We start from the raw sequence: 16924 nt of genomic DNA on the forward strand, positions 1-16924 counted from the left end.
CCCCGCCCCTGGGAACACGATATATAGATTATCATGACAGAATATGCTAATCAGTCACTAGAAGATAACTACACATCAGCTACATAAATATACATACACATATAAATACACACACACACACACATAAAGTGAAGCTCCTGTGCCGGGAGCAGCAGCTCATTTGCATTTAAAGGGACAGACAAAAAAACAACACGTTTTTGTTCACCCTCAAAATTTTTAACATGTTATATAAAAATATCTGTGTGGTATTTAGAGCTAAAACTTCAGACACACACTCTGGACATCAGAGACTTATTCTACATCTTGTGAATTACACCAGCTCTTTAATGCATCAACTAACATGATCTAACCATGAGCAATACATTTGTTTCAGTATTTATTAATCTTTGTTGATGTTAGTTAATAATAATCCAGCTGTTTATTGTTCATGTTAGTTCACATTAACTAAAGTTAACAAATGCAACCTTTGATTTTAATAATGTATTAGTAAATGTTGAATTAATATTAACTATGATTAATAAACGCTGAAGTATTGTTCATGTTAACTAATGAACCTCACTGTAAAGTGTTACCATAACGCCTCGTGTGTTTTCCGTCAGCGTGTCCCTTTAGGGCCTCCGTAGTAAATGTGGGATATATATGGAGAATCAGCAGGAGGATGGGAGGAGTGTGTGTAAGGAGTAAGGAGTGTGTGTCCCGAGGAACAGCGCAGGTTAATGTGTGTATTCTCCTCGGATCCAGGTGTGTTGATGATGATGATTCTGCTTTGATTAAAGCACATGTTTGCACAAACTAGTACGCAATAAACACACTCCCATGAGCTGCTATACGCGTGATCTTTATCCTCTCTCTCTCTCTCTCTCTCTCTCTCTCTCTCTCTCTCTCTCTCTCTCTCTCTCTCTCTCACACTCACACACACACACACACACACACACACAAAACGTCAGATTCACACACTGATCTGGTCAGGATTAGGGCTCAAGCATGGAGAGTTGATCTGGTGTGTGTGATGTATTTATTGCTGCTCATTCTCCTGTGTTTTCGTGCAGCTGGTGTTTAAACCTGTTAAACTCAGAAGTGCCTCGAAGCGTTTCTTTTAAGCTGCCGCCAACAGAGAGTTTCCTGGCAGAAGAGGGAAAACGAGAGAACAACTGGAATTCCAAAGTTATTCCCCCACTTTGCTTTCGGCTCCAGTAAAACTAGACCGGAAATCAACTATTTCTCGGACCACCAGCAGAGTGGAGTGTGTGTGTGTGTGTGTGTGTGAGAGAGAGTGAGTGAGTGTGTGACAGTGTGTGTGTGAGAGTGTGACCCGGAGCCGCTGACCTCAGATCTGCTACACACACACACACACACACACACACACACACACACACACACACACTCACTCACTCACTCACTCACTCACTCACTCACTCACTCATACTCACATACTCTCTCACACACACACACACACACACACACACACACACACACAGACACACACACTCACTCACTCACTCACTCTCACACACACACACACACACACACACACACACACACACTCTCACACACACACTCTCACACACACACTCTCACACACACACTCACACACACACACACACACACACACACACACACTCACTCACTCACTCACTCATACTCACATACTCTCTCACACACACACACACACACACACACACACACAGACACACACACTCACTCACTCACTCACTCACTCACTCACTCACTCACTCACTCACTCTCACACACACACACACACACTCTCACACACACACTCTCACACACACACACACTCTCACACACACAGCATTCACCTCCCATCCTGTGACTAAGCAGAGTAAATGTATTCCTCATGCCTGTGTCCTGTGATCTTGATTTCTCCTCATTGCTTCCAGATGTTGAAAGCAGATGTTGAGGATAATCGATGGCCGGCCACTCACACACACACACACACACACACACACACACACACTCAGATGTTGTGGATATTCGATGGCTGATCAGTGGCTCCATCCGAGACGTTTAGTAACAGATGTTGGTTGTACAGATGTTGTTATCATGGGAATGTTCAGCGCTGGAATTTCGCTGTGGTTTCTCGTAAACCGTCGGCACAGGTGGGAATGAGCCTCGGATCAGAGCGAAGGATCCCATGTATGCATTTACACTGCAATTACAATTGCATAATGTTATGAGGTTAATACCTTATTATAAAATAAGAATGTAAAAATGTTAAACATAGAATTTAATATCAAATATTAATAGGTAAAATAGCTATAAAAGGAAAATGATACTTCTTTATGAGTGAGTCATTGATTGATTCAATTGATTCAAAACAGCTGATTCACTCAGGAATTAAGTGACTGTCTTTATGAATGGATCATTGAATCATTGACTCAACTAAAAAAGTATATAAATATAAGAACAATATGAGTATCATAAAAACATAAAAGTATGAAAATATAAATCAAGGTATCATGGAATGGTTGACTGATCCATGCGCAGTGACAGTGAATCAGATGTGAAGGATCCGTGTCAGATTGGTCATTCGCATGGTTTTGTCTGTTTGTCTTTTTGATGTTTGTTTGATGTCTGATATTTATTTGATGTTTGTTCGATGTATTTCTGATGTTTGTCTGAAGTTTGATGTTTGTCTGACGTCTAATGTTTGTCTGATACTTGTCTGATGTCTGACGTCTAATGTTTGTCTGATATTTGTCTGATGTCTGACGTCTAATGTTTGTCTAATGCAAATTTGTCTGATGTCTGACGTCTAATGTTTGTCTAATGCAAATTTGTCTGATGTCTGACATCTAATGTTTGTCTGATGCAAACGTTTGTCTGATGCAAATTTGTCTGATGTTTGTCTGATGTCTGACGTCTAATGTTTGTCTGACGTCTGATGTCTGTCTGATGTTTGCCTGATGTCTGATGTTTGTTTGTTTGTTTGACGTTTGATTTTTGTCTGTCTGATGTTTGTCTGATATTTGTCTGATGTTTGTTTGACGTCTGATGTTTGTCTGATGTTTGTTTGATGTTTGTCTGACTTCTAATGTTTGTCTGATGTTTGCCTGATGTCTGACGTCTGATGTTTGTCTGATGTCTGATGTTTGTTTGTTTGTTTGTTTGACGTTTGATTTTTGTCTGTCTGATGTTTGTCTGATGTTTGTTTGACGTCTGATGTCTGTCTGATGTTTGCCTGATGTTTGTCTGACGTCTGATGTCTATCTGATGTTTGCCTGATGTCTGATGTTTGTTTGACGTTTGATTTTTGTCTGTCTGATGTTTGTTTGACGTCTGATGTCTGTCTGATGTTTGCCTGATGTTTGTCTGACGTCTGATGTCTATCTGATGTTTGCCTGATGTCTGATGTTTGTTTGACGTTTGATTTTTGTCTGTCTGATGTTTGTTTGACGTCTGATGTTTGTTTGATGTTTGTCTGATGTCTGATGTTTGTTTGATGTTTGTCTGACTTCTAATGTTTGTCTGATGTTTGCCTGATGTCTGATGTTTGTTTGTTTGTTTGACGTTTGATTTTTGTCTGTCTGATGTTTGTTTGACGTCTGATGTTTGTTTGATGTTTGTCTGATGTCTGATGTTTGTTTGATGTTTGTCTGACTTCTAATGTTTGTCTGATGTTTGTCTGATGTTTGCCTGATGTCTGACGTCTGATGTTTGTCTGATGTTTGTCTGATGTTTGTCTGATGTCTGATGTTTGTCTGATGTTTGTCTGATGTCTGATATTTGTCTGATGTCTGATGTTTGTTTGATGTTTGTTTGACGTCTGATGTTTGTCTGATGTTTGTCTGATGTTTGTTTGATGTTTGTCTGACGTCTAATGTTTGTCTGATGTTTGCCTGATGTCTGACGTCTGATGTTTGTCTGATGTTTGCCTGATGTCTGACGTCTGATGTTTGTCTGATGTTTGCCTGATGTCTGACGTTTGTCTGATGTCTGATGTTTGTCTGATGTCTGATATTTGTCTGATGTTTGTCTGATGTCTGATATTTGTCTGATGTTTGCCTGATGTCTGACGTCTTATGTTTGTCTGATGTCTGACGTCTGATGTTTGTCTGATGTTTGTTTGATGTTTGTCTGATGTCTGATGTTTGTCTGATGTCTGATGTTTGTCTAATGTCTGATGTTTGTCTGATGTCTGATATTTGTCTGATGTCTGATGTTTGTTTGATGTTTGTTTGACGTCTGATGTTTGTCTGATGTTTGTCTGATGTCTGATGTTTGTCGTAAGTCTGATGTTTGTCTGCACACGCCGGCCCACCCAGAACAGACGCAGAGGCTCACTGACGCTCCTCTGTTGGTTTATCGGAGCTCGGCCAACTCACATATACTGTCACTTCTCTCTCGTCCCGCTTCCAAGCCAAACGAGTGGCATCCAAGAAGAAATCAGACTCCAGAAATAAAGAGCTGCCATCACACACACACACACACACACACACTCGCTCTCGCTCTCATAACAGAGACTCGCTGATGTTTTCCAGGCGCTCTGGAACATCCTTCAGAAACACCAATTCCACCATCATTACAGTTCTGTCCTCAAACGCTCAGTTTGTTTGATTTAATTATTTTTTATTTTTTACATTTTATATATATTTTTTATGTCTGAAAAATACTTCTATTTTTATATATTTTATGATAATATTTGATATTTCTATGTATATTTAATATTTTTGTTGTATACATATTTTTATGAAACTTCTGATATTTTATTTTTTTTAATATTTGTGTGTGAGTGAGTGTGTGAGTGTGTGAGTGTGTGAGTGTGTGAGTGTGTGAGTGTGTGAGTGTGTGAGTGTGTGAGTGTGTGAGTGTGTGTGAGTGTGTGTGAGTGTGTGTGAGAGTGTGTGAGAGTGTGTGTGAGTGTGTGAGTGTGTGTTCCTGCAGAAACGACTGAAACACTGTTATTACACTAATGGCTCAGTAATGTTGTTTTCCGGACTCGTGTAATTGTTCCCGACCCTGCAGAACTCAGGTGCATACACACACACACACAACCTTTTTTTTCGCCCATCAAACATTATGGACAAGAAAATGATGAGCCCTAGAAAAACTTGCTATAATATGGATTTAAAAAAAAAAATGTTTTACTCCATACTGGTCGTGTAGTAACTGAAGATGTGATGCTCGTACACTGACCCTGTTAAACACACACACACACTCTCACTCACTCACTCTCACACTCACTCTCACACACACACACAAACACACTCACACGATGTCGTCTGTGTGTTTTAGTCCCAGATGGTTCTTCAGTCTGTGATCTGCTGCACTTCAAACACAGTAATGAACATGTGCGACACACACACACACACACACACACACAGACAGACAGACAGAGAGAGATCTGCTCATGTCAGAGATATCACATCTGTCCGTCAGGACTGGTTTCGTGAGGCTGGGTTAAAGGGTTTAGAGGAACCGTAAAGCATTCGCTGCACCAACTGAGAAAATGATCATTACTGATGAAACATCATCATCATCATCATCAGTGTAAACGAGTCTAAATGAGGAATATTGTTCCTCTTTTGAAGTCTCTAAAAATAAATGTCACTAAAGACTCAGATATTTAAATAGGATCTTATTGACTGTAATTGACATGCAAACACTCAGCATATTTGACTATTTTACATTTTAAACTATTTCAGCGTAAAGCTTGAGTTCAGTTGCTGATCTTCATGCGGAGTCATTTCAGCCTATATTATTGTACATTTAAGACTTAATTTTTTGTTGAATCTCGTATAAAAGGGTTGAAATTGCTTGAATTATTTTTGAGTTTAAGTAAAAACAATGACTTACTGATCATATATATATATATATATCTCTAAGATACTTTTTTTTTTACGATACTTGATTTTCTTTTTATATTTTTTGATACTTTTATGATTTTTAATGATTTTTTCTTACATTTTCATTTTATGATAGTTTTATTCTATATGATGGTTTTATTATAACATTTAGATACTTTTTTTTTGATACTTTTATTCAGTTTTCATGGGATGTTTATTGAATGTTTGATATATTGGACATTTTTTACAAAGTAAAGTTTTATTCAACTTCACAAAAAGCCCTAAAACTGTGGTGTGTGTGTGTGAGAGAGAGAGAGAGCTGTGATCTCACACACTGCTCTGATCTGAATGTCTGGAGCTAATGAGCTGTGATGACTACGCCCCCATCAGGAGGACCAGCCAATCACAGCGCAGAAGAGGGTGAAGGGAAAACTGCGGGTGAGTGAGAATAAAGCCACAGATTTCTCAAATATGACAAGTTTACACACGTTACTGCTGGAAAGTGTGTGTGAGCGGAGTGTGTGTGAGTATGTGAGCGTGTTGGAGTGTGTGTGAGAGTATGTGAGCGTGTTGGAGTGTGTGTGAGAGTATGTGAGCGTTTGTGAAGAACAAAAAGGCCTGTAATCTGAGGATTAAAAGGTTCCTTTAGCGCCACCTAGTGGTTTAAACACATTAATCAGATCTGTCCACAACAATAGAATATTGTAAACTTTATGCTGCGAAACGTTATTTAATAGTAGTTTGAACATTAATAATCCTCCATAAACTATCAAACAGCAGTTTTCTACATTGTTGTCACTTGTCCAGTTATTATCGCTGAAATAAACTGAACTTATTTATTTAAAACAAAATATTTGAATCCTTCTAAAATATATATATATATATCTCCATCCATCTATCCTTGTAAAGTTTTCAAACAATAGTCTCTCGGTAAATGACTGGCTCAGGATCTGTTGCTGTGTGCTAGTGCCCTCATTAGTGTGTTTACTTCACTGACTCCTAATTACCGAAGGCCTGATCAGAGGCGTCAGGAGCCGTGACCTTTGACCTGCCGTCACATCTGTGCTGTTAATGAGAATGAGAAGATGAGCTGATGATGCTGGAGGTCAGACTCCCTGCTAATGAACCTCCCGCTGATCAGGGGTCAGAGGTCAGGGGTCAGAGGTCAGCACGAGCCTGTGTTTGATTAGTGTACAGCGTGTGTTCAGTGTCAGGCCTTTATCACGTCTCATTTCTCTCGCAATTATCATTTATTTAATAATTTAATAATGTTAAATGGTCCTGTGGTGTGAAAAACTGAAACGTTAACAGTATGAGCTCTGAAATAAAATCATTTGGTCATCAACTATAATTCATCATGTTCACTTGTTTTTATTTGTGTGTTTTTAATTGTTTCACAGTGAAACTGCACATAATTAGAGCTACTCTATATGAGTTTAGAATGTAGGACAGAAGAACTGAGGCTCTTCCACAATATAAGAAAGAAAATAATTGTTTTGTAAATCACAGTTAGCCACGAGATGAAATGATGTGGCCTGATTTAGACATTAATATTTGACACTTGTTCTTCCACAGAGCCGGTTGTTGATGTGGAGAGCGTCGGCGCCCCCGTGTGGATCCGGGACGCAACACCCGCTCGGGGGAAGCTGATTGTGAATGATGTGAATGAAGCGGTGCTGTGAGGTGAGGCGATCGCTGGTCCAGTCTCGCCTGTGCCGATGTCCTCAGGTTAACAGATGTCCTCAGGTTAGCAGAGGAACCGGAGCCCCACTTTGACATGAGTGACATCATCGAGGCTCAAACGCTCCTCTCGGTCCAGAAGTGAGAAAGGCAAGTGTGTGCTCGAGGTGGAGCGCGCGATCATCAGAGGTTAGCATGGTAGCGGTCGCGGCTCTCGAAGTCCCTGAAGGAGAACCTGGCGTCCATCTTGGTGTGCGGGATTCTCCCGAAGGGGGCGTGGTCTCTGAAGCAGCTGTCAAACACCTCGTCAACCACTAGCTCCGCCTCCTCCCTGCTCACCTTACGCACCGCCAGGATGGAGCGCAGCGCTCGACTCCGCACACACTCCTGCACACACACACACACACACACACGGCCCTTAGAGACAGTCACATGACCCTTCAGGACACACACAGTCACATGACCCTTCAGGACACACACAGTCACATGACCCTTCAGGACACACACAGTCACATGACCCTTCAGGACTCTGTCATAATATAGACTTTAATTTTCTACTTTTTTACTTAGTAAAATTTTGACATGTTTTTATCATCATTGTTTTACTGCTCTCATAATTGGTGTCATGATTTAGATTTTAACTAATAATTATTACTGTCATAATTAGTTTTTTCGTAATTTTGACTTTTTGATTTCATAATGACTTGGTAAGTTATAATTTCGACAGACACACGGTCACATGACTCATCCGGACACACGGTCACATGACTCGTCCGGACACACGGTCACATGACTCGTCCGGACACACACGGTCACATGACTCATCCGGACACACACGGTCACATGACTCATCCGGACACACACGGTCACATGACTCGTCCGGACACACACGGTCACATGACTCGTCCGGACACACACGGTCACATGACTCATCCGGACACACACGGTCACATGACTCGTCCGGACACACGGTCACATGACTCGTCCGGACACACACGGTCACATGACTCGTCCGGACACACACGGTCACATGACTCGTCCGGACACACACGGTCACATGACTCGTCCGGACACACGGTCACATGACTCGTCCGGACACACACGGTCACATGACTCGTCCGGACACACGGTCACATGACTCGTCCGGACACACACGGTCACATGACTCGTCCGGACACACACGGTCACATGACTCGTCCGGACACACACGGTCACATGACTCGTCCGGACACACACGGTCACATGACTCGTCCGGACACACACGGTCACATGACTCGTCCGGACACACACATGACACGGTCACATGACTCGTCCCGACACACGGTCACATGACTCCTGATCTGCGTTACCTGATGGTGTGCTCTGAGGCCGAAGTTGAACCTGGAGACCTCGTTGAGGAAGGAACAGTCTCCGCTCAGATTGGCGGCCCGGATCTGCAGAAAGCGAGAGTGAACACACACACACACACACACACACGTGTTGTAAACGCTCACCTCTGAACAGGCACGTTTCACACACACACACACACACACACACACACACACACACTCACCTCTGAGCAGGCCAGGTGTCTGGGGTTGCTGAACCAGTCGACTCGCGCGCGGCAGTGGTCGAAGGCGTGGATTAGCTCGTGCGTGACCACGCGGTTCATGTGAGCCTGCTGGTGGATGTTGTTCTGGCACAGGACGATCTGCACACACACACACACACACACGATCAGACACACACCAGCACGCGTGTGTTCGGCTCACACAGCTTCCTCACACACACCTGAGAGGTGGCGGCGTCGAACCCGCCGCTAACCGTCCCGTCACAGTCCTCACACGAGAAGTGCCTGTCCTTATGAACCGCACTGAGGACAGACACACACACACACACACATCAGTCATGTGATCATGATGACGATGATGATGAAGAAGATGATGATGAAGATGAAGAAGATGCTCTTACCAGCCGGAGCTTCTCATCGCGGCCAGCAGGAGCTTAGCATACGGGCCTGAGAGAGAGAGAGAGAGAGAGAGGGAGAGAAACAGAGGGAGAGAGAGACACAGAGGGAGAGAGAAACAGGGAGAGAGAGAGAGAGAGAAACAGAGGGAGAGAGAGACACAGAGGGAGAGAGAGAGACACAGAGAGAGAGAGAGAGAGGGAGAGAGGGAGAGAAACAGAGGGAGAGAGAGACACAGAGGGAGAGAGAGAGGGAGAGAGGGAGAGAAACAGAGGGAGAGAGAGACACAGAGGGAGAGAGAAACAGGGAGAGAGAGAGAGAGAGAAACAGGGAGAGAGAGAGAAACAGAGGGAGAGAGAGAGACACAGAGAGAGAGAGAGAGAGGGAGAGAGACACAGAGAGAGAGACACAGAGGGAGAGAAACAGGGAGAGAGAGAGAGAGACACAGAGAGAGAGAGAGACACAGAGGGAGAGAGAAACAGGGAGAGAGAGAGAAACAGAGGGAGAGAGAGAGACACAGAGGGAGAGAGAAACAGGGAGAGAGAGAGAGAAACAGAGGGAGAGAGAGAGACACAGAGAGAGAGAGAAACAGGGAGAGAGAGAGAAACAAAGGGAGAGAGAGACAGGGAGAGAGAGAGAGAGAGACACAGAGAGAGAGAGAGGGAGAGAGGGACACTCAACAGCTCGTACTGAAGCCCATAAGACCAAAAATGATGCTTTGCTAAATCTTACTTCTGACAGTCATAATCATCACATTACTGAGTCATAATGAAATAAAGCCACAATTATGAGAGAAAAAGGTGAAATTATTACACTAATTATGAGATTAAAATAGAAATTAGATAAAAGTTAAAAAAATAATGAGATAAAAAAAACAAAATTATGATCAAGTGGAAATTATGACATACTAAGTCATAATTATGAGATAAAAAGTAAAAAAAAGAAGTGTAAGATAGTCAAACTCATGATTAAAAAGTCAAAATAATAACATACCAAGTCATGAAATTAAAAAATCCAAATCATGACAAAAAAAAACGAAATGATGACACTAAATTATGAGCCAAGTTAAAATTGTGATAAAAACAAAAAAAAGGAGATAAAAAGTCGAAATTATATATTTCCAATTATGACTCATAATCATGAGATAAAATGTTACAATGATGACTAATTATTAGATTTTAATAAAATTAGATAAAAGTTAAAAAATAATGAGATAAAAGGTGAAAATTACGATATAGAAATGCAAAAGTATTATCAAATGGAAATTATGACATACCAAGTCATAATTATGAGATAAAAAGTCACAATTGTTCTATCATAATTATGACTTATCTCTTAAATTTAGGCTTAATCTCTAAAAAAATGACTGTCATAATTTCTACTTTTCAAGATGTTTCTATCATGTGTCTTCAATGGAGCATAGAGTTGATGTTGAACATGAATATTGTTGTTCGATAAACCCTATAAACACCAACACCTGCAGGTGAGCGAGCGCCGCGTGCACGCGCACAGACGCTGAAGTGCCCTTACTAGTGTCCATGGCGAACTGCAGCATGATGTGACACTTGTGTTTGAAGGTGAAGAGGCTCTCCCCGATCGAGCCCTGCTTGTACTTGCTGCCGCTTCGCTCGGGATATAAACTATAGCCATAGTTCTCGTCCTTCGCTTCACTCTCGTGCTCTTTCTCTTCTTTACTGCCACTTTCAGCCATTGCTTTCTGCTGCGCGTGTACGCGAAGGTCACGCGAGCGTCTCCGAGTCACGTGATCGAGAGCGAGAATTAAAATTATTAAAGCGGATTAATTTCGCTTAATCTACTTAGTGTTGACTTTTAATTATTTTTGTTTTCCTTTCGCGGTGAGATGTCTCGCACATCACGCGTGCTCTCAAAATAAGATGCAGTCAAGTGTGTGTTTTTGTTTTTTCAAAATAAAAGCCCCCAAACCAAACGACAAACGCAATAATGATTATCCTATTAGACATTCTCTGTTATAATTCCACAGTCACAAATATATGAATGAATATATTATCAATATCACTTATCATATATATATATATATAATTATATATGTCGGAAAATATATTAAATATGTTAATTATAAACAACTTTTTTTTTACTGTTTTATATATATCATAACCGAAGCTGAAATAATGTGGGCTGACGGTTTTAATATGTTAATTATAAACAACTTTTTTTCATAATAAAGTTGATAATGAGATAATGATCATGAGATTTCGTGAGTTTTAATCATGAGTTTGACTATCTTACACTTCTTTTTTTTTTTTTACTTTTTATCTCATAATTATGACTTAGTATGTCAGAATTTCCACTTGATCATAATTTTGTCTTTTTTATCTAATTATTTTTTAACTTTTTTTTTAAGCAAATACCATTGCTTATCAACCTCGTAGCTCACAGTGAGGTTGTCTTTTGAAAGCTTTAAAAGGTATAGTTAAAAATCAATTTCCTTATGGAGAATTTATTTATTTATTTTGCCTTATGGAGAAAATGAGTGGAGTTTTTTACTTCCGGAAACTAATGTTGCTTTTTGTCGGCGCCAACACGCGCGAGCCCCGCGAGCCCGTACTTGAGACGTTTGTTTGTTCGCGCATGCGCATAGAGGAGTTTGCGATGTCATGGCGCTGAACACAAACTATTGATCAAAACTCTTCATTACTATCATCATCATCATCACAGGTATGACACGCACATCTGGCTCTGCTCTTTACTGCTGTTAAAAGGGTTGTTTTAAACCGATCTATGCTGGATGAGCTTCTCTAACTTACACAGGCGTTCATGAAGCGTTTATAGTTAACTCAGCCAGGAAACATTTTACATTCGTGTTAACATGACATTAACACGTTTTACTGGAACATATCTCTCAGTTATGAGTTATGAGTTAAATATCAGTGTATATGTGCAGATGTGCTTTACACACACACTCTGGTCTCCGGCAGATACAGCGAATGTTCTGGAATGTCTGATTTATGGAGGATATGATGTAGTTTATTTGATCCATAATTTCTTGACGAATCGCGTTTTAATCTGTGGTTAAGGGTCTTTTTCAGGGACACGTCGTTGTTAGTTTCCTTCTCAAACAGTTACCATGGCAACCGACAACAGACCATAGTTACCACATTAGTTGTTTTCACTGTAAAATCAGCGAATATAGTCATGATAATCATCACTAGTGCTGTTGCTCACACTTAACAAACATCGAGAAACATACCGTTTTCTTCATTCATAATATATATAGTATTCATTACTTCACTGAGCTCATTAAATCTGCATTAAATTACTACATTTTTAAAATTAATACATTTTTAGCTAACTGTGATTTTGTATGTACATTTCTGAAATACATAACTTAGTTTCCTCTGATAACAGAACACTGTAAACTGTAATGTGGACTCATCTGTAAAGCTGCTGTGAAATGGTGTGTGTTGTGAAAAGCGCTGTACTAATAAACGTGAATTGAATTGAATAGTCAACATTAGAAGTGGATCAAAAACGTTCATCAAAGTTTGTCCTTAGACAAGAACGGCTAGTGTTCAAAATTAACGTATAACTTTGTTGTGAGGTTTTGATCCACTTCAAATGTTGACTACTGTACATTATATTCAGTAGTCTGACAGAAGACTTGTAGTGGAAGCCAAACGCTGAAACATGAGCAGTGCATGAAGAGGAGTGTGTGTGTGTGTGTGTGTGTGTGTGTGTGTGTGTGTGTGTGATTGTGTTGCAGGGAGTCTCAGTTGGTCCGAGAGCGCCGGACGAGTGTCGTGATGTCTGGGAATAAAGCCGTGGAGCTGCAGATCCAGATGCGGCAGAACGCAGAAGATCTCCAGGGCTTCATGAGGGATCTGGACTCCTGGGAGGAGGAGATCAGGGAGAAGGACCAGCAGCTTCGCTCCGGAGACTCCAGCCAGACTCCAGTAAAGCCCTCTGACTCCGAGCTGACATCAGGGAACGTTCGGGTCTTTGCTCTGACACTTAAAAAGATTTGATTTATTTCAGAAAACACTCCCGCCGGTGAGGAACAAAGACTATAAAAAGACGAAGAAGAGGGTGAGACGTCCAGCTAACGGCGGCGGCGGCCTAAAGGATCAGACGCAAACGCAGCGGATAAAGTCCTACGATTATCAAGCCTGGGACAAATTTGATGTGGTAATGCGAATGACATTCATGAGCGCACTGATGATTTCAACAACACTTCTGGGAAAACTTACTTTTATGTGTTACTCCATACAAAATGAATTAATCACTGTACTTAGTTACTTTTTATGGAAAGTAATGCGTCTTTTTTGCAAGTGTTTAACGTAGTGATGCATTAAACAAACATAGCCTGTAACACACACCTTCATATTCTTTTACAAACACATTTTAATCCACATTACTTGTAATGTGTTGCTTTACTCGTTACATCACAAAAGTAATCTGATAACGTAATGCAGGTTACTTGTAATGTTACATCACAAAAGTAATCTGATTACGTAATGCACGTTACTTGTAATATTGTTACATCACAAAAGTAATCTGATTACGTAATGCACGTTACTTGTAATGTTACATCACAAAAGTAATCTGATTACGTAATGCACGTTACTTGTAATATTGTTACATCACAAAAGTAATCTGATTACGTAATGCACGTTACTTGTAATATTGTTACATCACAAAAGTAATCTGATTACGTAATGCACGTTACTTGTAATGTTACATCACAAAAGTAATCTGATTACGTAATGCACGTTACTTGTAATATTGTTACATCACAAAAGTAATCTGATTACGTAATGCACGTTACTTGTAATGTTACATCACAAAAGTAATCTGATTACGTAATGCACGTTACTTGTAATGTTACATCACAAAAGTAATCTGATTACGTAATGCACGTTACTTGTAATGTTACATCACAAAAGTAATCTGATTACGTAATGCACGTTACTTGTAATATTGTTACATCACAAAAGTAATCTGATTACGTAATGCACGTTACTTGTAATGTTACATCACAAAAGTAATCTGATTACGTAATGCACGTTACTTGTAATGTTACATCACAAAAGTAATCTGATTACGTAATGCACGTTACTTGTAATATTGTTACATCACAAAAGTAATCTGATTACGTAATGCACGTTACTTGTAATGTTGTTACATCACAAAAGTAATCTGATTACGTAATGCATGTTACTTGTAATGTTGTTACATCACAAAAGTAATCTGATTACGTAATGCACGTTACTTGTAATGTTGTTACATCACAAAAGTAATCTGATTACGTAATGCATGTTACTTGTAATGTTGTGTAATCTGATTACGTAATGCACGTTACTTGTAATGTTACATCACAAAAGTAATCTGATTACGTAATGCACGTTACTTGTAATATTGTTACATCACAAAAGTAATCTGATTACGTAATGCACGTTACTTGTAATGTTGTTACATCACAAAAGTAATCTGATTACGTAATGCATGTTACTTGTAATGTTGTTACATCACAAAAGTAATCTGATTACGTAATGCACGTTACTTGTAATGTTGTTACATCACAAAAGTAATCTGATTACGTAATGCATGTTACTTGTAATGTTGTTACATCACAAAAGTAATCTGATTACGTAATGCACGTTACTTGTAATGTTGTTACATCACAAAAGTAATCTGATTACGTAATGCATGTTACTTGTAATGTTGTTACATCACAAAAGTAATCTGATTACGTAATGCACGTTACTTGTAATGTTGTTACATCACAAAAGTAATCTGATTACGTAATGCATGTTACTTGTAATGTTGTTACATCACAAAAGTAATCCGATTACGTAATGCACGTTACTTGTAATGTTGTTACATCACAAAAGTAATCTGATTACGTAATGCATGTTACTTGTAATGTTGTTACATCACAAAAGTAATCTGATTACGTAATGCATGTTACTTGTAATGTTGTTACATCACAAAAGTAATCTGATTACGTAATGCACGTTACTTGTAATGTTACATCACAAAAGTAATCTGATTACGTAATGCACGTTACTTGTAATGTTGTTACATCACAAAAGTAATCTGATTACGTAATGCACGTTACTTGTAATGTTGTTACATCACAAAAGTAATCTGATTACGTAATGCACGTTACTTGTAATGTTACTTGTTACATCACAAAAGTAATCTGATTACGTAATGCATAGGGGTGTGACGAGACGCTTACTCCACGAGACGAGACACGAGATTGGGTTCACGAGAACGAGACAAGACGAGATTTTTACACAATTTTTAAGAAATCCTTAATGATGAAATATATGAATGGAAAATAGTCTTTTATTCAACTGAAAATCACAAAATGCAAAACAATTTAGGTGCATTTTGAAATCAACTTGTAATGAATGCTATTTTACTTCTATTTTAATTAATTCTATGCAGTAAAGGACATGCAAACACTGCAAAATGTTTTGCTATAAACTCTACCGTCTGGCTTCTCCCCTGTACGATTTCACATGAGAAATCCTTTCCACAAATCGAACATAAAAAAAATAAAACAGTATAAATAAAATAAATATAAATAACTGAAATAACACTTTAAATGCAAACAGTAAGTGTGTATCCATAATCAAAGTACTGCTCTCTCAAAACTTCAAAACTTTTTCTTCAAGCATGAAAAAGAGATAAATTAACTACACAGAACAGCCTAAGATTATGGTCATGTTCTTTTTCAAGAAAGCATGTCGACGATTTCTGGCAGCAGTTGAGACCTTTGGGCAGTAACTAGGGCTGCACGATATGAGGAAAAGCTGCGATGGGCGATAACATTGTTTAATATTGCGATGTCGATATGACTTGTGATATGTGAATGTTAGATACTGTTCCCATGTATTAGTGCTTTAATAGGTTCTTTGCGTGATAGGTCAAATGTTTATTACCTGTCTGGTTCAGATAACACTATTTTAGCGCGATTTTGGCACGATCCGTTTCGTGGAGATTCGTAAAGGACAACGGGCGTCGGGACGCAAGATTCGATCGTTTCATTTTGTATAGTGTGTCATAGTGGGCGACAACCTACGCGTCTTTGATGCTTCAGGACATCACGACAGAAAGACTAGCATGTTTAATTTTAACGGTCCTCCACGACGGGTTGAGTGTGTGCGAGAGTGAGTGTGCGCGAATGAGTGAGAGTGCGAGCAACAGTGAGTGTGCGTGTGTGCGCGCGCGCGGGAGTGAGCGTGTGTGTGTGCGAGCGAGCGAGTGAGTGAGTGAGCGAGGGACAGTGAGTGTGTGTGTGTGTGTGATTGGCACGGCACACAAATGATTTAAAAGTGGCAGGGGCATCTTCAATACTAATTTCACCCTCATGCTCAATCACGCTGACATCACAACAACTCACGAGACAAAGTTTCACCTCGACGAGAAATCTCGTCGCGTTTTAATCTCGCGAGATCTCGTAGCACGAGATCTCGTCACACCCCTAGTAATGCACATTACTTGTAAT

At 39.9% G+C, this 16924-nt stretch overlaps 2 protein-coding genes across 2 annotated transcripts in view; one reads left to right on the forward strand and one right to left on the reverse strand.

Annotated features, from left to right (window-relative positions):
* Window positions 1-7159: 7159 nt before the first annotated feature.
* Window positions 7160-11336, reverse strand: atp23 (ATP23 metallopeptidase and ATP synthase assembly factor homolog). Its single transcript, XM_079870291.1, has 6 exons — window positions 10960-11336; window positions 9435-9480; window positions 9255-9336; window positions 9037-9174; window positions 8834-8917; window positions 7160-7871 (listed from the first exon to the last, which is right to left on the reverse strand). Exons 1-6 carry the CDS (start codon window positions 11138-11140, stop codon window positions 7668-7670), a joined length of 735 nt encoding a protein of 244 aa, XP_079726417.1. The 5' UTR covers window positions 11141-11336; the 3' UTR covers window positions 7160-7667.
* A 636-nt stretch (window positions 11337-11972) lies between these two features.
* rpap3 (RNA polymerase II associated protein 3) overlaps window positions 11973-16924 on the forward strand; it is a 25631-nt gene continuing 20679 nt past the window's right edge. Inside the window, exons 1-3 of the mRNA XM_079868122.1 lie at window positions 11973-12126; window positions 13172-13361; window positions 13444-13593. Coding sequence (XP_079724248.1) covers window positions 13212-13361; window positions 13444-13593 — 300 coding nt within the window. The 5' untranslated portion in view covers window positions 11973-12126; window positions 13172-13211. The remainder of the gene's footprint in view (window positions 12127-13171; window positions 13362-13443; window positions 13594-16924) is intronic.

Source organism: Squalius cephalus, assembly GCF_949319135.1.
Source record: "Squalius cephalus genome assembly, chromosome: 4".
Classification (NCBI taxonomy): Eukaryota; Metazoa; Chordata; class Actinopteri; order Cypriniformes; family Leuciscidae; genus Squalius; species Squalius cephalus.

Coding starts and splice junctions, on each gene's coding strand:
- atp23 (XM_079870291.1), bottom strand. CDS start 11,140: ATGGCTGAAAGTGGCAGTAAAGAAGAGAAAGAGCACGAGAGTGAAGCG. Junction 9,337..9,434: donor GCGATGAGAAGCTCCGGCTG/GTAAGAGCATCT, acceptor GTCTGTCCTCAG/TGCGGTTCATAAGGACAGGC. Junction 7,872..8,833: donor GCCTCAGAGCACACCATCAG/GTAACGCAGATC, acceptor GTGTGTGTGCAG/GAGTGTGTGCGGAGTCGAGC.